This window comes from Crassostrea angulata, chromosome 3 (assembly GCF_025612915.1).
Source record: "Crassostrea angulata isolate pt1a10 chromosome 3, ASM2561291v2, whole genome shotgun sequence".
In the NCBI taxonomy this organism is placed as follows: domain Eukaryota; kingdom Metazoa; phylum Mollusca; class Bivalvia; order Ostreida; family Ostreidae; genus Magallana; species Magallana angulata.
The window spans coordinates 29,906,849-29,929,350 of record NC_069113.1 but is presented as its reverse complement, the minus strand read 5'-3'; the positions used below and the strand labels follow the sequence as shown (position 1 = coordinate 29,929,350).

The 22,502-nt window shown below is 32.1% G+C and overlaps 1 protein-coding gene across 1 annotated transcript in view; it reads left to right on the top strand.

Annotated features, from left to right (window-relative positions):
* The window catches only part of LOC128175626 (muscle-specific protein 300 kDa-like), a 173,893-nt gene that overhangs the window by 119,717 nt on the left and 31,674 nt on the right, over positions 1-22,502 (top strand). Inside the window, exons 92-103 of the mRNA XM_052841400.1 lie at positions 507-693; positions 1,602-1,901; positions 8,628-8,954; positions 9,439-9,579; positions 10,378-10,551; positions 11,835-12,047; positions 13,241-13,357; positions 14,693-15,019; positions 15,355-15,500; positions 16,137-16,317; positions 19,318-19,563; positions 21,418-21,570. Coding sequence (XP_052697360.1) covers positions 507-693; positions 1,602-1,901; positions 8,628-8,954; positions 9,439-9,579; positions 10,378-10,551; positions 11,835-12,047; positions 13,241-13,357; positions 14,693-15,019; positions 15,355-15,500; positions 16,137-16,317; positions 19,318-19,563; positions 21,418-21,570 — 2,512 coding nt within the window. The remainder of the gene's footprint in view (positions 1-506; positions 694-1,601; positions 1,902-8,627; positions 8,955-9,438; positions 9,580-10,377; positions 10,552-11,834; positions 12,048-13,240; positions 13,358-14,692; positions 15,020-15,354; positions 15,501-16,136; positions 16,318-19,317; positions 19,564-21,417; positions 21,571-22,502) is intronic.

Below are 22,502 nucleotides of genomic sequence, written 5' to 3'. Positions count from 1 at the left end.
ATGGAAACTGTATACATGAATACATTTTAATAGACGTGTATGCACTTTTGTCCCAAAATTAATTTTCCTCTGGCTGACTTGAAAAAGCTAACCTTGTGTACAGTTAAATTAGTTGTTCTCCAACTTCAGTGATGTTTAGTGATAGTTGTCGTATTTGAGTAAGTTTTGAATGTTCACTCTTGGTTTGGCAAGTTTTCATTGTTAGCTTTACTTGTGACTGTATGAGAACTCACATGCAAAGAATCTGACCTAAATTTGTAGATCCAATTTGTTTTCAGGAAAAGCTTCATAAATGATGTTCATATAGAAAACCAAATTATAAAAAAAATCTGGTAGACTTACTGTTTAAACATATTTGGTATTGTAATGGAGTAGCAATTCTGATAATGACTGTTATACTGTTTATTTATCACCTTCTATGATATAGTTAAAGACTTTGTGCTCATTTTAACAGTGTGACACAAAAGTCACTGTACATTTAATGATATTTTCTTTCCTTCAAATAGGTGTGCAAATCTTATTCAGGAGAGATTACAGTGTATAGAAGCAGTTGTGTCTGCAAGATCTGAAACAGAAGAAAAGATCAGAGACGCATCAAATTGGATAGAGAATATTGAAACAGAACTGAAAAAGCTGTCAAAACAACCTGGAATTGATGTTACAGATGGAGAAAGAGTTTTAGAGAAGTTTGAGGTCAGTTTTAAGCTCACCTGAGCTGAAAGCTCAAGTGAGCTTTTCTGATCACTTTTTGTGCGTCGTCCATCTGTTTGTCGGTCCGTCCATCCGTCTGTAAACTGTCACATTTCTTCTTTAAAACCACATGATCAATTTCAACCAAATTTGACACAATGCATCCCTATGGAAAGGTGAATATAAATTGCAGAAATGGACGGCCAATTTTTATTCAAAACGGAGAAATCCTCGAATAAAAAAGGGGTGCATTTTTAAAAACTATCTCAAGAACTTCAACCTATTTTATCATAAATAATCCTTATGGAAAGGCAAATGTAAATTGCAAAAATTAAGGGGTAATTCTGTGCCAAATTTGAGTTAATTACGAAAATAATGATAAAGAAGGGACGCATGATAAACGGGTCAATCTGACAACGATGAATTCGTTTGTCGTGCAACACTTTACGTGAAAGATACAAAATATATCGGTCATAATTTTGTGAAGTAATTTGAGTTTGAATATCTCAATGCATTGACATTTTCACTTGTGACGGCAGATCAGAGTGCAAGAAAAATAAGAATTGGATTGTGAAATTTTATCTTTTGGGTCATTATATTCACAATGTTTGGACATTTACACAACTTTATTTTAATCTAATATTTTTTACTATCCCACATCCATAATAATGAATGATTCTATTAGTCTCTAAAAAAAACTATTAATGTTACCTACGAGAGAATACAGAGATAAACCAGATGGTCTTAAACAATATCATTTTGCACTGTTTTAGTAACAGAAAATGATTTGTCTTTTTGTGTGCATATTTATTAAAGATAAACATTACCTTTTTGCACTTATCACCTCTTTCATTGGCCTTGATTTGAAATATAAATGCATTAACTTTCAATAATATCTTGATTTTTTAAAGGCCATTGGAGAGAGCTTATCTATATACCAGCCAACAGTTACACAGTTGAATCAAGAATCTGAGAGGCTTCACAACAGTGGTCAGAGTATTGATGCTAGACGTATTGTGGACATAACTACTAAATATGAGATTCTGCAAGACCAAGTCACCCATCAAAGAAAAAAGATTCATAAGGAGCTTGTGCTTCAACAGCAATATCAATCTCAATCTGAGCACATCGAGTCCCTTTTATCGGAGTGTAAAGGCAATTTAGAAAATGTGGATCAACAAGAAACTGGCGAAAAGATGAAAACACTGAAGGTAAAAAAGCTTTTAAATTATATTTTTTAATATTATGGAGTTTCAAATTCATCTATCATTTTAAAAAGACTACACCACAATTTCACTATCGATATCTCCTTTTTTATGAGGAAGTGTTTACATGTTATTTATACTAAATATATATCTAACAAATTCTAGAAAGTATGTGTACAAGAAGTTATATAAACTAGATACGCTCTCGTTACGAGAAACGAGTAGGTCTAGATTTTCCGTTCGATTTTTTGAAACGATATGATAAGATATCGATAAAATTTTAGAACCCCCCTACATTCAGATAAATAAAGGATTGCCAAAATCTTAAACAATACTCAAAAACGTGTTTTGGTTAGAAAGAGTATTTAACGGATTATGGAACCACTTAGTAACCATTTTATCATAGATAGAAGCGGGTATAGATCATGGAACAGTACACGCAAGGTTATTTTTTTACAGGATAAACGATAGGATTTACGCAAGATAGGATAGGATTTAACGCACGATAGAACAGTATACACGCACGATATGATAGGATATATACACGATAGTAAAGGATAAACTAGATGCTGTCATTAGACAGTAATACCCGCACCATGTGTTTGCCCCTAAATAACACCGTTTTGTACCAGTTTAATTAAAAATGAAGGCTATATGCAAGCTCCGGTAATACAATTAAAATTTATAATTTTCATGTGATAATACACATCATGACATGAGCAGCACTTTATGTGCAATATGGGGTAGAACTGTTTGCACTGAATTTTCAGTTAATCAATAATCTTAACATTTTATGTCATAGAAAGTATAATGGTCTATATAATTATTACAAACAAAATTGAAAATTAAATTATGCCCCCTCCCCGTGGCGGTTGCCGGTTTTAGATTTGCTTCTGTGTGCCTACATGAACATCATCGTGTGCACAGAATTAGAGAAGGGGTGGGAGTGAGGGGTCCAGACCCCCCCCCCTCCCCCTCCCCATGAAAATTCATTTATATCAATTGTAAAAGTACCAAAAATACACCTTGGACCCCAATGCTCTTACAGATATGTAAACGCTCAAACCCATTGCGCTTCAATGTTAGGTAACATTATTTGGGGGGTAAATATTTAATCAATATTTGATATACTTTATTGTTTATCTCAGTAGAAAGTATACATGTACATCACAATATGCAGGTGTCCTGCACCACCTTAAAGCTGTTATTTAACTAATAAAATAGTGCAAGTGGATTTGAAGAATAGGTCATAAAAATACATGCATGTTACAAATGAATGATCTTTGTCTGAAGTTACGTACACAACACAGGTCTGCATGTCTCATTAGCGGGTACTAGTTTTACCCAGCTCTTCGATTAGATGGGTTCACGTGTATACATACATGGGTGTTGCTAAAACGCGGAACGGAAAACGGAACGGAAAGCGGAACGGAAGGGAAAACGGAAAATCTTATCTAATGTTATTTACCTCATAGATTTGTTAATCATGCTAAAACGATATACTTTATGTACCTTTTTATATTTTTTTTTGAAAGATTAGCAATATTAGATTATTTATTCAAGAATATTTATTACCTCAAAATTAACAGTACATGCATTGACCACTATATTCTGTCCCAAAATATCCTCGATTCACTTTTTGCTGTATATTTATATATACCTCAGGGTTTAAGCAATTCTCTTTTAGAAGCATTACACATTCTCATTATTCTTTCTTTAAAACGTCCTCTCTAGCTTATCAGCTGCTATAAATACACGGCTAAAAACAAAGAAGTCTACGGGGTTTTGCATTTCAACAGACCCGGATTATAGTGTTGAAAAATTGTGCAAGGTCTTCTGAGTGACTTCCAAATGGAGAAAAGATGTCAACATTTTCCATTATAAATCGTCCAAATGTGCTGCATGAATGTTTTGGGATCGACATACTATAGTCCCAATATGTAATCTTAAAATCAAATTAGGCAACATCTAGAGCTCTCTATTCGGATCATATGTTTATAGCTGCTGGAATAAACAACTGCTTAGTAATGCAAACGTAAACAAAATTGCATTGCTAAAAATACTAGTTTCACAAATTACTAGTTTCACAAATTACCGGGTATATTTTAATGTTTTCTGTATTTTAATTTTTAATGTCGTCAGTCCTACGTTTTTTTTTTCTTCCATCTCAATGATACTGTATCGTCTGTATGATAAAAGATCGTCTAGAACACCGACAATTCAATTTTGATGTAAGTATATACATGTACATCATCATATTTGAAATATAAAAATGTATACATTTGATTTTTCCGTTTCATACTCAACTAAAGCCGAATGAATACAATGCTATAATTGATAGACATTCATATGAATATTAATAAGATAACAACATGTTGATAATCATTCATTAGATATAAATAAAAGATACAAAGTAAATCGTTTCTGGCCAGTCTATACCCTTTTTAAGCGATAAACGTGATGCTATTTTCCATTCCGTTCCGCTTTTCGTTCCGCATTTTAGCAACACCCATACATACATGTCTGTGTTTTCCGTATGCAGAAAAGGATTAGGCCCCTAGTTAAGATCAGCTAAAGGAATTCATTATTGTGTTTTAATTGGATTATCATTATGATGTTGACCAATTTAGGTAAGCATAATACATGTAGTAGCAGTAGCGCAATATAATGAGATGCCAGCATGCATATATAAGTTCTACTTTCACTTTCTAAATGTGATCTCCCTTTGACAGCATACTGTATCATCATCTTTTAATATTTAAATAAGCTTATCATCGTTACCTATCCTATCGCATTTGTAAACTTTCTGTCATTTTAGTTGCAAAAGTTATTTTTTTTCATTTGTCAGACTGCATGATCATGCACTATTGAGTTGACCCCATATTGACCCTGTATAAACAATTTCTTATTAAATTTGTGTATTACATGTACGTAGGTGTAGACACTTATCATTTTTATATGAGTTATAATAGGAAGGAAGGAGTATTTCTTTCCTAATGTATTATAATGCATCAAATACAATGTAGGTCATGACCTTATGGGACTGTTCTGACCCCACGAAACAGGAAAATACAAAATATCTTCTAATGTCATTATGCATGCATGATGCATCAAATGGTGTAAAGTACATTAATGACCCCCAGGTGTTGTCTTTAACCCCCCAACCCCCATAATAATGTATTTTATCTTATTCATATGTTATACAGTAGTGTTTGATCCATGTGCCGGGTAATTCCTAGCCTAATGATATGTCACTGCTTTGTTTAGGAAACTTTACAATTGCCCCAAATAGGCGATTAATACACATGGAAGTGATGCATATAACATTTTGTTAATCCAAAATGTTAATCACAAGAGAAAAAGCAATCAAGAAATGATTTAAAATGTGCTTCTGTACACATGTAAGAATGTATTAAGAAGACTGAATCTTTTTAACCAGATTAGATTGGGGGGGGGGGGGCGGGGTTGACTGTGGATATAAACATTTATAATTTGAATTATTTATTGTTATTAATTTTAACTTGTCAATGAATACTACTTATTGATCCCAAGGTAGAAATATGACCTCTGATCATATCTCAATAGATCATTTGTCAATTATGCAAGGTGTAATATAATTTTTTTAAGAATAACATTTTTTACCAGTTTATGTAAGTTTTTAGACACCCAAATTATATTTTGATTTTGATAGATCATTCAACAAGGGGGGGGGGGGGGGGAAGAAGAGTTTATATTTGAGTTTGTTTGGGAGGGGGGGTTCCAAGTCATATATTTGACAATTTTTTAATGTAATTTAAAATAAGACTAAGCCATACTACAGTCATGAACATGAATAGTATAGAACAAAACAAAAACTAATACATATACATGTATATATACATAGGAAGTATTACAAAACAGATGATTGATCTATATCTGTGTTCTTAAATTGATCGATCATATATCATGTACATATCATATTATTGTTTCTTTGTTCAAGGCATTTAAGATGGTATGTAGGTCATGATCCCAAATGCTCTTCCTGAAATTATTAAATATCATAAAAACCATCCCCACCTTAATCCAAAGATATTATTCCTTGCAGGCGCATCAGATCATTATGGCATGTAAGTCATGACCCTAAGGGGTCATCCTGACCCCCTTAGAATCAGAAATTGTCAATTATCTTTAAATTATTGATGTTTGATGATCCTATCTCTATTTAATCTTTATTATTAAGTCTCCCGAATGAAATTTGAAGACTTATTGTTTTTGTACGGTTCTTAATACATGTATTATTATTCTTCATCTTCTTTTTCTCTTTCCTGCTCTGAACTTGTTTCTAAGAGATGGCTGAACAGAATTGTACAAAACTCTAGGATTTGATAGGCCTGCATATCTAGTTGTGCACCCTGGTTTGATTTTTCTCATTTTGGGTTAGACAACCACTTTTCGCGGGAGGGGGGTGTCAAAAGGGTGTGGGGTCTAACATTGAACCGTAGGAAGAATCGTAGACTCTATTGTAAATGGTAACTTGAAAACGGACAAAGATAATAATATAGGGTTTTCATAATCATATATTGGCTGTTACTGGCAATATATAGGGTTTATTAGATCTGACCCCTGGGGTCATCCCCACCCCCCAGGAATTTGAAATTACTATATATCTCAGAAACTGTTATAATCATGACCCCTAAACCATATATATTCATGTTTCTGATGTCAAGGGGCATCAAATGTTATGTAGGTCATGGGCCCTGTGGGTGGTCCTGACCCCCTCAAACAGCAAGTCCCTTAATATCTTCAAAACAGTTGAGATCCCCACCCTTAAACCATATATATTCTTGTTCCTTGTGTCAAGGGGCATCAAACGGTATGTAGGTCATGGGCCCTGGGGGTGGTCATGACCCCCCTTGAACAGGAAGTGCACGAATATCTCGAAAACGGTTGAGATCCCCACCCCTAAACCATATATATTCTTGATCCATAAAGGGCATCAAAAGGTATGTACCGGTAGGTAATGGGCCTCAGGGTTAAATTTAATTTTTCAAAACCGTAATGCACATCTATGGAACAGTTCCTATCATATCCCAAGATATGATGTGTCTATCCATTAAATCATAAAAGGATTTCTAGGATCTATGTTTTTTTTAAGTGATAAACGTCAATTTTCTGCTACTTTTTGACTCCCTGGATGAAATTTAAATTTTTAAAACCTTACTGCACATCTATATAACAGTCCCTATCATATCCCAAGATATGATTGTCTATCCATTAAATCATAAGAGGAGCTCTTGGATCAATGTTTTGTTTTTTAGTAATAAACGTCAATTTTCTGCTACTATTTGACTCCCTGGATGAAATTTAAATTTTTAAAACCTTATTGCACATCTATAGGACAGCCCCAATTATATCCCAAGAGATGACGTAGCTACTCCAAAAGTTGTAAGAGGAGTTCTGGGAACCATATTTTTTTGGCCAAAAAACGTCATTTTTTGTTGCCCACTGATCCCCTTAATAAAAAAAAAAATTCTGGAACCTGATCACGCCTCAATATGACACCCCCAATCATATTCTAGAAGATCATTTGGCTACTGCCAAAAAAAAGTGACGTTTTTGAAACCAGTTTTTTTGTAAAAAAAACGTCATTTTTCAGCCATTAAATGACCCCCAGGACAAAATTGAAAATTCCGAAACCTTATTGCGCATCTATAGGATACCCTAAAATATATTCCAAAAGATGATTTGTCTACTGTTGAAAATGTAGGAGGAGTTCGAGGAAGAAGGTTTTTTGTGAAAAAACGTCATTTTTTACCAATTATTTGACCCCCTGGACTAACAGAGAATTTTTGAAACCTTTTTATAAAACAACATGATACCCCAAATCAAACTCCAAGAGTTCAGTTTGCTGGTTTATAAGATGTAAGAGCAGTTTGAGAAAGTAAAACGTGACAGACGGACGGACGGACGGACGGACAGACGGACGGACGGACGGACGGACGGACGGAACAGGGTAACAACAATATACCCGAACTTTCTTTAGAAAGTGCGGGTATAACAATGTTCATGATAAACATTTAACTATGTTAAACTATCTTCGCAATTAACTATATAATGGCAAAATTTGAGAACGAACACATACGAATCAAGATAAAGGTGGAATTTCGTGTTATTAACAAATTTCGAGTTGTTATTTATCGCTGCATCATTTATATAATGTATAAAAATGACCAGTTAATTTTTTTTTTATACATTATATAAAGGATGCAGCGATGAATAACAATGCGACATTTGTTAATAACACGAAATTCCCCCTTTATCTTGATTCGTATGTGTTCTTTCTCAATTTCTGCTATTATCAAGTTAATTGTGAAGATAGTTTAACACAGTTATATGTTTAAACAATAAACCATAACCTGTTATTTAAGTCTCTGTTTTTTTAAGGGAATAAAAGTAAATGTTTCAAAAATTTCCGAGCAGCCCTCGCACTCAAAGGTTTCCTTTTCAGAACTGAATAAATGATGTCATTGACGGATATTTTCGTCTTTGTTAAATTTATTTTAAAAAACATTTTAGTTAATTTTTAATGAAATAATCTGTTTTTCCTGTAGAGTAAATGTTTCAATCATTAATTTTCAAACAGCCCTAATACAAACATGTGCGATGTGTGGATAAAAGCCATACTGCAAATTTATTCAAATTTAATTTTTATAACAAATTTTGCAAATCATTTTTATTGCTTTTGTTTACTAGATGATTACAGACAAATTCATGGAGGCAGATACACTGTTTATTCAGCTTGATGATAAAGTACAACAATTAGCAGTTGATTATCCAAATGAAGATGCCAATCCCTTAAGAACAAAATGTCAAGACTTAAAGGATACAGCTTGTTACCTGAAAAAGACTGCAGAAGAAAAGCTAAATCTTTGCAAATATACACAAAATCTTAATGAAGAGTTGGAGTCTGAAATTAATGAGTCAAAGAATTGGTTACAACAAAATGATGATACATTAAGGACATGTGGCACGTTGGATTTGGATACGACTATGATGACCAGAACTATCCATAAGTTCAATGTATGTGCAAATTCCATTAGTTTTATCGACAAAGATTTTGTGAATTTAAAATAATAATATTCATTTTTGCATCCGATCAAAATTGTCTGTTTGCTGTTGTTATTACCGTCTTACATTCAACGAATCACAAATGTGCAAATACTTTTTGACAAACTATTTGCATTTTCGAGCATTTTAACCGTTTGCCTCTTTGTTTTCCCATGCAATCTATACTTTTATCGCTTATCAAAGCTCCGTGACGGCAAGTGACATTATCCTTTTTAATAAATTCTAATGGGGTTGGGGACAAATTTTGCAGTAGAAGATATAGAGCAAATCTTTAAAAATGGGGCGGGGCTGACCCTCTCTCTAGATCCGGTCCGGGCATGTATAGACCCACTATGTACAAGAATCAATCCATTTCATTTGCCTTTTTGCAAATCCAAGAACATAAGAAACTAATCAATCACTGGGTTTTATAGAATAAAATCTTGTTGTTTCTCAGATGGTCTCCAAGGAAGCACTTCAAAATGTTGACAGACTGAAAGAAAAAGCACATTTCAAAACCAAACGCTTAACAGCAGAAATTCCAGAATGTTTGGAGGAAAAACAGGACCAGATAGATAGCTTAGAAAAAACAGTAACGGTAATGCTTGTTCTATAGTAAAATGTTGTGTATTTATGTGCTTAGAAAAAAAAATCATGAATTGAGTAATATATATCTAATATTGTCTTAAATTTCAACGCAGACTTTCCTTTTTGAGCAACTATACATATTGAAAAACATGCTACCGAATTGTTTAACTAATTTCTGTGTTTGAAATCCTCTCTTTCTCAAAAATTCTTATCACTTATCCATTGTAACATTTTATTTTAATCTTATCTTGTAGACAAGTATTCAATGTTAGTACATGTGTCTCATATTTTTGCTTACACCTTACTCATTAACAAAAATAAATAAAATTTGGAATTCATAATGAAAAGTAACCCGTTTTGAAGAATAAGTTGAATAATAAGTACATTTAAATAAAACCTCATGCAGTTGATTTTACTTTTTGCTTAAGCCATCATGATGTTACTTAAAGTGTTTATACAAGAGTAAACATTTTTATTCAGCTAATGAAATTGTGTGTTTTAAACAGGCATTAGATTATATTGAAACTATAGAACACAATTCTCCTGACAAAAATAAATGATATAATTTGAGTTATTTTTGTCCACAATACATGATGTCAGATGAGGATTAACAGCATTGGTCTTATTTAGCTGTACAAGTTGTTTATTCATTTACTATTTCCTACAATTATATGGATGTTATAAAAATGATAGTGGTAACAATGATTTTCAGCAGTACTTATCCCAATAATGATGAGACGTTAAAAATCTTTTGTCTATTCACATGTTAAGTATAGTTTTTAGAATACATTTTTTTCTTTATTTTCAGAATGCAATAGAGAAGAAGAAGCAATATCTTGCAACAGCTGAAAACAATCGTGTTCAGTATGAGAATTCAATGAAACAAATCAATGACTGGCTGCATGGAGCTGAAATACTCACAGACTCAGGATATGATACATTGGATCTGGAAACAATTTCCTGTACACTTAAAGAACATCAGGTGGTTGAACACTAGGGACTTCTAAGATTCTGTCAATTTTTATTTTTCAATCAAATTTGTATACCGGTAATAAAAAGATATAAACAGTTCAATTCAGTACAAAGAATTCTCACATATTGGTCATGGTCTTGATCGGGGTCAAATGATTTGATTCTTGAAAGATTTAGTTCATTTATAGATACTGAGGTTAATTACTTTGCCAGAGGGATGAAGATAATTTGATTTGAAAATTCCAGAGTTACTATGATACCCAGTCTGTGCAACTCTTTTAATGCTTGTGCATCATAATAGAACAAAGCTATAATTTATGAACTAAAGTGAGCTTTTCTTATCACCTGTTGTCCATCAATTTCCTGTCTGTAAAGTGTTTACCTTTTTTACTTCTTCTATAGAACCACTGAGGCAAATTTAACCAAATATGTAAAGAGTATTCTTAATGGAAAGAGGATTCTAACTTCTTGAAATAAACGACGAAACTTTTCCAAAGGAGGGATGATAATGAAAACGTGGTAAAAAGGGTGTGTGTCTTTAAAAAAGGTTCTAAAAAAGCACTTCAACATAATAATATTTACATCAACGCTTTTTATATGTAAAGTGAATATTACAAATTGTTAAAACCATGACCCTAGGCTAAAACCTTGACCCCAATACTAAGATCCTAGGAGTGCATTCAAAATTAAACATAGATATGTTTAGGAAAAAAAAAAATCAAAAATTTTACTTTCTAAGAATGACAATGCTGGGATTCAAGGTGGGATGAAAATTCAGCAGAGAAATATATAGTGTTGAAAATGACTGTGAAAGCATCCTCAGCAAGTGTAGGATTTAGATTGTTTAAGTCATGACCACAAGGTCAATGCTGGGCAAAAGGAGGTAAACAGAAATATGTAAGGATTAAAACTCTTCTCAAGAATACAATGCTGAATTTTGTTATATTTTTCTGTGGAAGCATCTTCAGAAAGCGTGGATTCTAAATTGTTAAAACCATGACCCCTAGGCCAAAATTGGAACCCCCAGGATGGATTCAAAGTGCAGCAAAGAAATTATTAGGGAGAAATGTTTATAAATCTCATCAAGAACTATAATACTACAATTTGTTATATTTACTTTGAAAGCATCCTTAGATATTGTGGGTTCCTAATTCAATTATTCAAATCATGATCCCAGACCAATTCTGGGGCCTGGAAAAAGTTAAAAGTTAAAAGTCCGTATTTACCCAAATATACCTTATGAGATTTAGTCAAGCAGTACATTTTATTTTACAAACTTTATTTATTTCACAGGATTACTTTAATGAGGCCAGCATGTGTCAGGATGAAATGGAGCAAGTAGTGGAACTTTCAGAACGGCTTCTTCCTTCTTTAGATAACAATGATACAGAAACCTTAAGACAAACTCTCAAACAATACACACAAAGGCTCAATGCCGTGATGGCAAAATCAGCTAGGAAAGAGGAATTGTTAAAAATGAAAATCAATGAATGGAATTCTTTTCAGGTAAATTCATTATAGTGGTAATGAATAGCAATGATGTGTCAAAAATAATTTCACAAATTGGTTTAAAGCTGTTTCCATGATCTTAATTCCCCAACCCCCCTCCCCCATCCTCAAGTGTTAACTGAACTGAAATGCTACTATCTTATTGACCATAACAATATCTATTCAAAAATATGATTTATTATTATTAGAGACAGGTTTTGATCACTTAATAGGCAGGCAAAAAGAATATAAGTTTAGATTGATTTTAAAATGAAATTTTGGAAAGGAGGACAATGAACCACTCGATTAAATTTTAACGCATTGACAAATTATTTATCCAGGTATTACGAACTATACTGTTAAAGTGGTTTTTACGTGTGGATGAAATTTACAATAGTTCTGCGGTAATCTGAAAACCGCGTAAAATACCCCCGCAGGTATGGTAAAATATGAAACAATTTAGAGTGATAAATCACGTATCCGCGTATTGATTGGCCATAGAAAACGCGTACTTAACCACCAGCGTAAATAAACATTGTACAGTATATTACATGAGTCAAAACTGGTCCCGATCAATCGTTAAAGAAAAAATTCAGTAAGATCTAAAGTGTTCAACCTACTTACTGCTTTAATTACTTAATTAAATATTCACCCACACTCCCACCCCCTTGCAATTTAGAAGCAGTTGAAACTAATATTGGCGGCCAAATGCTTTTATGAATTCATTTTAGCTTTAACAACTGTGGTTCATTATAACATTTTTACAAATTGTCCATGTACCTATATATGTTATTCAAATTTGTGTTGATCTCAGTGCAAAATTTAATAACGCAAAATGTAATAAATTTTTAAAAGAACTATTGGGATTATCAATTAAAATTATGTAGGCAATGTATATTCGTTAGAAATTGTCATTTTGACAATCGGCACTGAATGCCTTTATGTCAAGCTATTAATTTAAAATCGTATCGATATTATAATATTGTTGTTTCAGTGAAACAATATAATAGTTTATTCAATTATGATATATTTTTGATAGATTGTGAGTAATCATGAAAAATTGTAATAATTTTGTTTATTACATTTTGCGTTGATTTCAACGGAAATGTAAAAATTTGATTTTATTACATTTCATGTTGTTATAACATTTCATATTGTTATTACATTTCATTTTGCTACAGAGCTTGCTCACTTTTTATTACATTCTGCAGACTGCGGTTGCAGCAGTTGATGAGCAATTGCAGATGATTACAAAAGATTTGGAAAAAACTGAAAACGTCATGCTCGTTAATCAAACTTCGGTTAAAGATCAGCTTAAGCACATCAAGGTAACACTCAAATGGCTTTGAGTAAGAGGTCATGAAAAATATTTATCTGCATACATACAGTAATTAAGGATGTGGACTCTTTCCATCCATTTGTTTTTGAAAAACTTATTTGCAGAGTATCCTCATGTATGTAAATTCATGCACAGAATAATTATGTCTTTATTTTTCAAAATTTTTTATTTTTAAATGCCAGTTCTTTACATTCTTTATGACAAACAGGCCAGTAGATTAACTTTTTATACTGCAATAAATGCAAAAAGACCCCTGGCTCCGGGATCATGAAACTGTCTTAAATCTGCACTTAAATTTTAAGATTGTTCTTAAAGTGGATCACAAAAAAATGACTTCGGGTTAAGTCTGAAATATTTTCTTAAATCTTAAGACTGCTATTAGGCAGACTTAAGTTTATAGATTGTTACTAAGTAAGTTCAAAATGGCAACACTCGTTTGTAAGCTGATCGAGTTTGTCAAATGTTGTATAGTTGAAATTCAGTTATGCATGTGTCGAAAAATCAGCAATTATTGGAAATCCATTTTAATTCTGAGAAGTAAAATTGTCAATTGTTTAGCAGATATAAGTATATCTCCTCTAACAGGTGGCTTTTCTTGACATATACCTGTGTCATTGTCTCAGGGCATCTCTATGAAAACCTTTGTTGTAAACCTAATGCGCGTATCGCATATCTCGAACATACATAACATGTTTAAAACTCCTGTTGTTAGCAATTAGCAATACTTTTGAGAAGTTCAAAGGTTTCAGCAATGTAAACAATTGAAGATAAAAAAAAAATTCTCTTTAGAAAATTCAACGTTAATGTACTGTGCATTAATACTTTAAAAAATCCCCTGCAAATTAGCATAATGTTCAAAGTCATGATTACCCAGCAGCTTGGTCTAAAGATTTTTTGCGTAAACTATGATATAACCAAACAAGATTTTTTTTGTTTTTGGGACACAAAAGGGGAGTAATAATACACATTTTGAAGAAGCTTATTATCTTTTATCAAAACAAAGCCAACAGCCAGTCACAATGCATATCATAGATCAATCTGCAATGAAGAACATTATCTTAATTTTTGCAATTTTCTTAATTATTAATGCTGTGTACTTAACTAAAAAAGTAGAATTCCACAGAAACAACACTTGTAAGATAGTATAATAAGTACTATGAACGTCAACTTCTTTTTTCTACAAGATGGCAATTTTTTTTTTTAGATTATGAAAGATGATTCTTTTAATTTTGTTTATATGAAAATCTAAATTTAACCCAACTAGCAAGCAAACAGAAAAAGAAAGGCTCTGGTTATTTCAACAAAGATATTTTTTTCCTTTCAGAATACTTCTCAAACCATGGAAAAATTGCAACTTGAAGTTAATGATGTACTTGAAAAAGCTCATGAATTAGAAAAAGTTGTATGTCATTCAAGCTGTATGATCATCTCGAAGATGTCTTGTGATATAAACCTTAAATGGAAAAAGCTGGTTACTTTAGTAGAAGTTACAGAGAAGTCATTATCTCATATACTGGAACAGTGGGAGGAATTCAAGTCACTTGAAGAATCTCTGGATAAATTACTTAAGGAAATAAAGGAATCTTTACCCACAGTTGAAGGAGAAGATCATTCTTTATCATGGCTCAATAACCAACTCAAGAACGTGAAGGTTACTTGCATTACTTTTCTCTCTTTAATGTGTTCAATATGTTTAACGAAAAAATAGATCTAACAGTACTAATTAATAGAATTGTTTGAGGTTTCCTTAAAACACATTTTTATTTAATGCCCAAATAAACACAAATGGAGGCTATGTGGAAGGAAACAATGTATATAAAGAATTTGACATGCCTTTTATTACGAATTTGTTATATGGTTAACTAATTACGGATGTAGCTAAGTAAATCCAATGGGCCCCAAACATTTCTGTAACCGAGTTCTTCTATAATGATAATGATAATAATATATGAACCCACTGATTTTTTGTTTGTTTATTTTTATCAGGACCTGTCTTTTAAGCTTAAATCTACTCACTCCAAAGTAGAATTTTTGAGAGAATGTGCCCAGACTTTAGATAACATCCTTCCCACTGCTGAGGCTAGAGCGGAATGTCAGAAAACATTTCTCAATGTTTTAGAAAAAGTTGAAAGGTAAATTGGAGAATTTATTGAATAGAATGCATTATAAATGTACATATGCTGGCAATTACATAAAAAATGTTTAAACTTTCATTTCCTGATAAGCATGCATTGTTACAAAACTTCCAAATGCTGTATATGATTATTTCTTATTTTACATTTTACTGCCGTTTTTCATACTAAACATTACACCATGATTAATCACCTAATTGTTTACGGACTTTTCCGTAATTCCCGATTATGACAAAGAGCACACGGCAGGTGTGTCTGGTCAGCAGAGGATGCCACTCCTCCATTGCACCTGATCATACCTCTATTTTATTTGTAGAGGTCAGTGTTTGCTCTGCTCCTGTTTTGTATTTTTCCTTTGGACTTTTGATTTTGAACACTGTTCGTTATCAATACATGTCATTAGCATTTTGTTTTCAGTTTGATCAAATCCAAAGAATATGAAATCATGAATGCCAATTAAGTTCATACTGACACTGGTGCAGACTATTGAGCAATGTGTTTAGTGAAGAGAACTTTTTCCAAGGATTATTAGTCTTTTAGTGCTTTGAAAAGGCCTCTAAATGTTACAGTTAGGTTTATAATGCTAAGCCTAATACATGCATGAGTATATTAATGCATAACTCCATTTGTTTGTAGATTTCAAAACAAGATAAAAGAAACACAGGGAACACTGGAAGAAAAGATTGAGGACATGGAACATTTCATTAAGGAAGAATTAGAAGAAAATTACCCGCTGAATCAAAGCAAATTAGAGGTTTTGGCCCTGGATGCCGGGAAAACTCTATTGGATGATGCAAACACTATTAAAAAGCAAATGGTAAATAGTTTGGATACTAAATATTGCAATTCATCATCCAGATATTTTTTTTATCTAGCTCCGTAAAGCTGATGTAATTATGGCCATCGTTGGTAAGGTGAGTGATGTGGCCCAGGAGCCTTTTGTACATACCCTATCTCTCTCAATTTAGCATATCACAGTTACAGTGTCTCAACTCATAACCATTGCTGCTAATTTTAAATTAAAAAAAACAATACTTAAGAAACTTTGTTCTTAAAATTGCATGAAAAAGAATGCATAGAGCAATGTACTCTCAAACTGAAATTGGCATTGCTAATGACTTTTTGCTATTGTCAGTGTGTGTTTACACCTTTCTGGAAATTTGGCCAACACTAGAGAACCCCTTGGCTAATATTTGTGAAAATTTTCACTGAGTATTCTGAACCAGGGTTTTTATTAATACTTAAATTGAAAATGTAACCTATAAAGAAGGGAAGACAAATTTTCAAAATATATCTTTACCTAAAGCTATTTAGCCGTCATTTGTTTAAAAAAGGTTACATTTATTAAATATGAAACAGGTGTAGCAGATAGTATGTTAATGCAGTCATTTTGGCCATTCACATGCCCAATATTTATAGGGGTTCCATGGTTAAGAATTGTGTGATTAAAATCATACTAAATGATCTAGTTCTTTATAATTTAAATTGGGTAATCATTTTATTAGATGTATGTAACTTCATTTGAATAAGTGAATAAGTTGTTATAACAAAATGTGGTGTTTGGTTTTTTCCTTTTTCCAAAGCTTAAAATGTCCTTACGAACACATGGCTCATCTATGACAGTTAGTGCCTTAGAAGTCTAACGAAATTTGAGTCGATTGCTTTCAAGATATCATACGAAAATGACAACCCCCGGACCAACACAGGGGCCCCAAGCGGGGTTCAAAGTTTAATGTAGAAATACATAGGAACATTTTTCAAAATCTTTTCAAGAACCACTGCACCAAAATATTTACACACAATCTTGTTTATCTAGTGTAAATTCTAAATCTTTAAAAATGGTCACTCCAGACAGAAACTGGTGCCCCAGGTGGGTTTCAAAGTTTAACATTTAGAGATATGTCGGAAAGTTTAAAAATCTTCTTTTTTCATAAACCACTGCACCAGAACAGCCAATATTTACGTAAAATCTTGTTTATATAGTGAATATCCTAAATTGTAAAAAACGTGACCCCCAGAACAAAGCTGGGGCCCAGGGGGGTTCATATTTTGATATTTAAATATATAGGGGGAAAATTTTCTCAAGAACCACTGCATCAGAAATGCAAATATTTATTCAAAAGCTTGTACGAGGGTTGTTCGGAAACTATTGAGACAACCCAGATATTTTCCTTTTCCTTTCTAAGTAACAGATATCAGTGAAAATTGGCATAAACATTGAACAAACCGCAACAAATAATTTTACAAAGTCAAATTTAAAAATATTAGGTAATTTTTTTTTTTACGGTATACAAACTAGTCGATGATCGGGTACCCGGCGCAGACCTAAACTCGGCAATTAAAAACTTTTAACCTGTACTTACAAAGTGTATGTTAACCTTAAATTGATTATAAAATGTATCAACTTATATATGCTTATGTTGCTTTTTATTGTGTGTAACCTTTGTGCAAGTTAAAATACGGAAATAATATAAGTATATTTGCCAAGCCATTAAAATCTGACTACGCCAGCATCGAATTTTGGCGTCAAGGCAGCGCAGCGATTATGTATTAAATTGATTAGAATATCAGACGAAGACAATTTCAGTTTAAGAAACTGCTGAAACAAAAACTATGGTCAATAGCTTCCGATTATTAGGCTTTTTGACTGATAGTTTAACTAGAATAAAAATACATTAACTTAATAACAAGTACTTATAACACATCAACTGATGTCAACGGTAGTAAAATGTACGCAATGACTGTAACAGACGTTTAACAGTTATTTGACTTTCAGATCACTATGCAAGCATCCTTAAATAAGGTAGATTCTAAATTACATGTAATAAAGCGGTGACCACCAGAATAATACTTGGGCCCCAGAGGGGATTCAAAGTTTAACAGAAATATATATGAAAAATGATTTAATAATTTCTTCTCGATGACTACAATGTTACAGTTCGTGGCATTACTATGCAAGGATCCTAAAACAATATGGCGTCAATGTTATAATTTTCTACAAAACCGGGATTTCTGTAGTTCCGGTTTATTCTACTTCACTGAAATACATTTAAACTGCAAATAGCAATAATTTCCGAACTTAATTTTAAATACGTTTTAAGCTGATGTGTGATGTAACATCAATTTTTTGTATATTATGATATTATAATATGTGATATATGATGTGAAAGGGATATTTTATCATATGATACTGTATTGTAATATATATCATGTTATGATATTGTATTATGTGATAAATACAATACTGTATAACACAATACAATCCCGTATCATATTTTATGATACAAACACATATCTTGATATTATGTCATTTCTTATGTTACATTTTCATTAACATGTATATCACTGAATATTACAGTATTATATTGTATCATATGATATATCATTTGACACAATATTGACATTTGTTTATTATCATAGGATGCAATATCTTTTTTTATAGAAGTGTATTGATAAACATTGCATCTCACAATACCGTATGAAATTAACATACGATTTAAAAAAAAATTGATTAACTATATTGTGTCAAACCACTCCACAGTATCCATGAATATTTAAGATCATTTAAAATGATTTTCATATAATATGAAATAGGTGGTCTCATATGCCTCGTCTCTGTGAGCTTTGTAATTTGTGATTACCTATGGGTTTTTTTAAGAATCATGCAAGTACAAATTATATAATGATATGTGAAATGTGACACTTTTTGACTTAACAAAATCTTAATCAGGAATTGAATGTCTTACACATAAATATCACAAATTCAAGTGTATTGAAAATTAATTCTAAAGATACTTTACACTTTACTTATTTACAGTCACAGGGTTTGGCAACTGAAACACCATCATTCCAGGAGAAAATTGACGAAATAAGCCAACAAAGAAGGAAACCTCTTGGTGAAAGGAGCCTTTTATCTAACCAAGACTACACTGACTCAATTTCATCAGAGAGGATTTCTTCACAGGCCGACTACCATTACCCTGGAGTGTGTCTATCACCCCCAAATTTACCGATGAGAAATGCTAGCATACACCATGAAGAGGCTTATGGAGACAGAAACAAAGTATGGAAATGTTCTCAAATTTTATGAAGTTCAGCTACGCGGATAGATTAGGAAGGATAAAACAAGGCAATGTAGAGTCTTATTTTGACTGATATGTATAAAATCGTAATATTAAATAATTGTTTTGAATCGGACCAAACATTTAGTATTATTCTTTAGTATAGATGTCAAAGTAATAAAATTGGGTAGTACATTACTGCCACATTATCACGGGTTACATATAACTATAAATAGCTTACGTTTATTCATCAACATGAAATGCGATAGAACAACACTACCCTGCGGTTTCCACTAAACAATAAACATATGACGTGAAGGCAAAACATCTCAGTTTTATCAAAACCGCTGCTAGAATCCTAAATTCTCCTCGATTAAATAGTTATTCATCCGTTTCTCAAAAAAACCCTTCCTAACTTTTATACAGTTTGCACAAAAAAACCCGGTATGTTGCATCAAAGCAACACTAAACACACGATTTTAACAGACGTTTCAAGTTAAGCATGTGCATTGATCAAACTATTGATGAGAGTTAAATTTGAAGTTCAATATCTATGGAGTAGTGACGTTCAAGACCGATTTTTATATCGTAAACAACAACAGAGGAAGGATTGGCCGTAAAATAAAAACAAAATTACATAACTTTTGCCAAATGATTGATAGAATTAACATCTCTTCCAATATTTCTTGTTCAATTCTCAATAAATCACAGCATCACACCAAAATACTTTATAAGAGTTCTGAAATGACATAAATTTTATAGTATGTTTACAATGCTTTCCAACACGACATTCCACTTCCAGTCTGGATACGTCGATCATCATTGTTTAAATATATGCAATACAATCTAAATTGTGAAAAACAATTGTCTCATGTATTTTGTATATTTTTTTTATTATTTTACGTTTCCTTGTGTACATGATAACTAAGATTTTTTATTTCATTAAAATACATGTAACTCAGATTCAATATGCTTCCTTAACACCCCGCGTATATGACCAACTGGTCATACCAAATAATGCTTGGAATCGGCTCTTAAGAAATATATGACAATCCAAATTTTTATTGAATTAAAACAAAAATGATCCTGAATTGAATAGTTCATCACCTGCTGTGTATCAATCAAAAAGCAGACCTTCGTCTTCTACAACTCTTTGAATGAAGAAGTAATCAAATATATAGCTCCTCAGATGATATCATTGTGTCCTAGAATACCAAAGCAACAAACGAAAAATGTGTTCAGTAAGACATTCTATTAAAATTGTAACCTTAGACTTATAATGGGCCCCAAGAGGGGTTTAGTGTTGACCTTTGAAATATATTGGGGAAAATGTATTTAAAAAAACTAAAACATAATGATGCAATGAACTGTTTAGGTTAGCGATGTGGCCCATGGGCCTCTTGTTATTTGTTCACATATTATTTTGTTGGTTTGACTTGCAAGTTGCAGTAGAGCTGGTAGGTAGATCTTGAAGCACCAAAGCAAAAAAGCATCACTTTCAATCAGTGTACCACAAGAGTAGTAGTTGCATTAAAAGTTCAATATAAGAATATATCGTGGATAAATCTTTTTCTCATATATAATTATAAGATATGTAATATGACTGCAAGCATTTTGTTATTTATATTTAGTAAGATTTTTTAAATTCATCACAGTATATTTTCCTAAGAAATGTTTCTAGTGCATTAATCTTTAAAGAGTAAGTAATTCTCTATTTTACTGACTTTCTGAATTTATTATCCTTGACCTTGGCCGCACCTTGATATCATAGTCATAACTTCAAACATTATATAATTTTTGTGATTGTTTAATCAAACTTAATATGTGCTAATAAAATGAGTTTAATTACTATTTAGGGGGTTTCTGCCAGTGTACCAGATTTGCATGCTGTGTGTGAAGAATTACCCCGTGAACGCTGTGCTTCTTTTGATTTAAAAAGGATATCTTCTGCTGTCAGAGATACAAGGTTAAAACAACTACAAACATCATGGAATACTTTGTTGATGCAGGTAAATATTTTCAGGCATTCTTTTTATTAGCTTACTGATCAATTCTCTTGCTTGTTTTTAACCGGGTTCATCATAAAAACGTTTTTTCCTTAAAAATATGTTATTATCCCATTTATTCTTACCACTTCAAACAAAGAGCAAAAATATGTAAGGATTGAAATTTCTACTTATTTTTCTGTGGATTGCGATTGCAAGTCAGAAATAAGTTTAAAACAAAACAGCAAGAACTCAAAATAAACTCTATTTTGTGTAATATAATACTCACTGTTGTATAATACGCACTTCCAGAAAATAATGGGAAAACATTTGATTTTTATCAACTTAGTTTTAAATAAAAAGGGGTTTAGTTATATTAGTACATAGACATAATAATATATGAAATATGTATATGCCTTATTTTTATTATCACCTCTCAGCTTTAGCCCCTACCCTATCATATCAAATAAATTAAAGACTTTATATATATTTTTATAAAGTAATCATTATTTAAAGGAATATCAAAACTGGACACACTAAACAGAATAATCACGTTTGATTTACCTTTTACCTTGTCAATATTTTTGCACAAAATAATGGTAATGAATATGCTTTGTGGAGCTGATATGTCAGATTACAAGATGAAAAAAAATATGTTTACGATATTATAAAGCTTGTCATCACAAAAGAAACGTTAATGCATGTTAATTTGTCTTAATCAGCATACGAAAACACATACCGGTATTTACATCACGTGAAACCCATCTAACCGAAGAGCTGGGTAAAACTAGTACCCGCTAATGTAACCTGTAGACCTGTTTTTTACGTTACTCCAGATAAGAGCAGTATTTGTAACATGCGTGTATTTTCAAGACTTGATTCTTTAAAACCACATGGACTATTTATTAGTCTCATAAATCATAATAAATTGCACATTAATTTGATAAATATTTAGA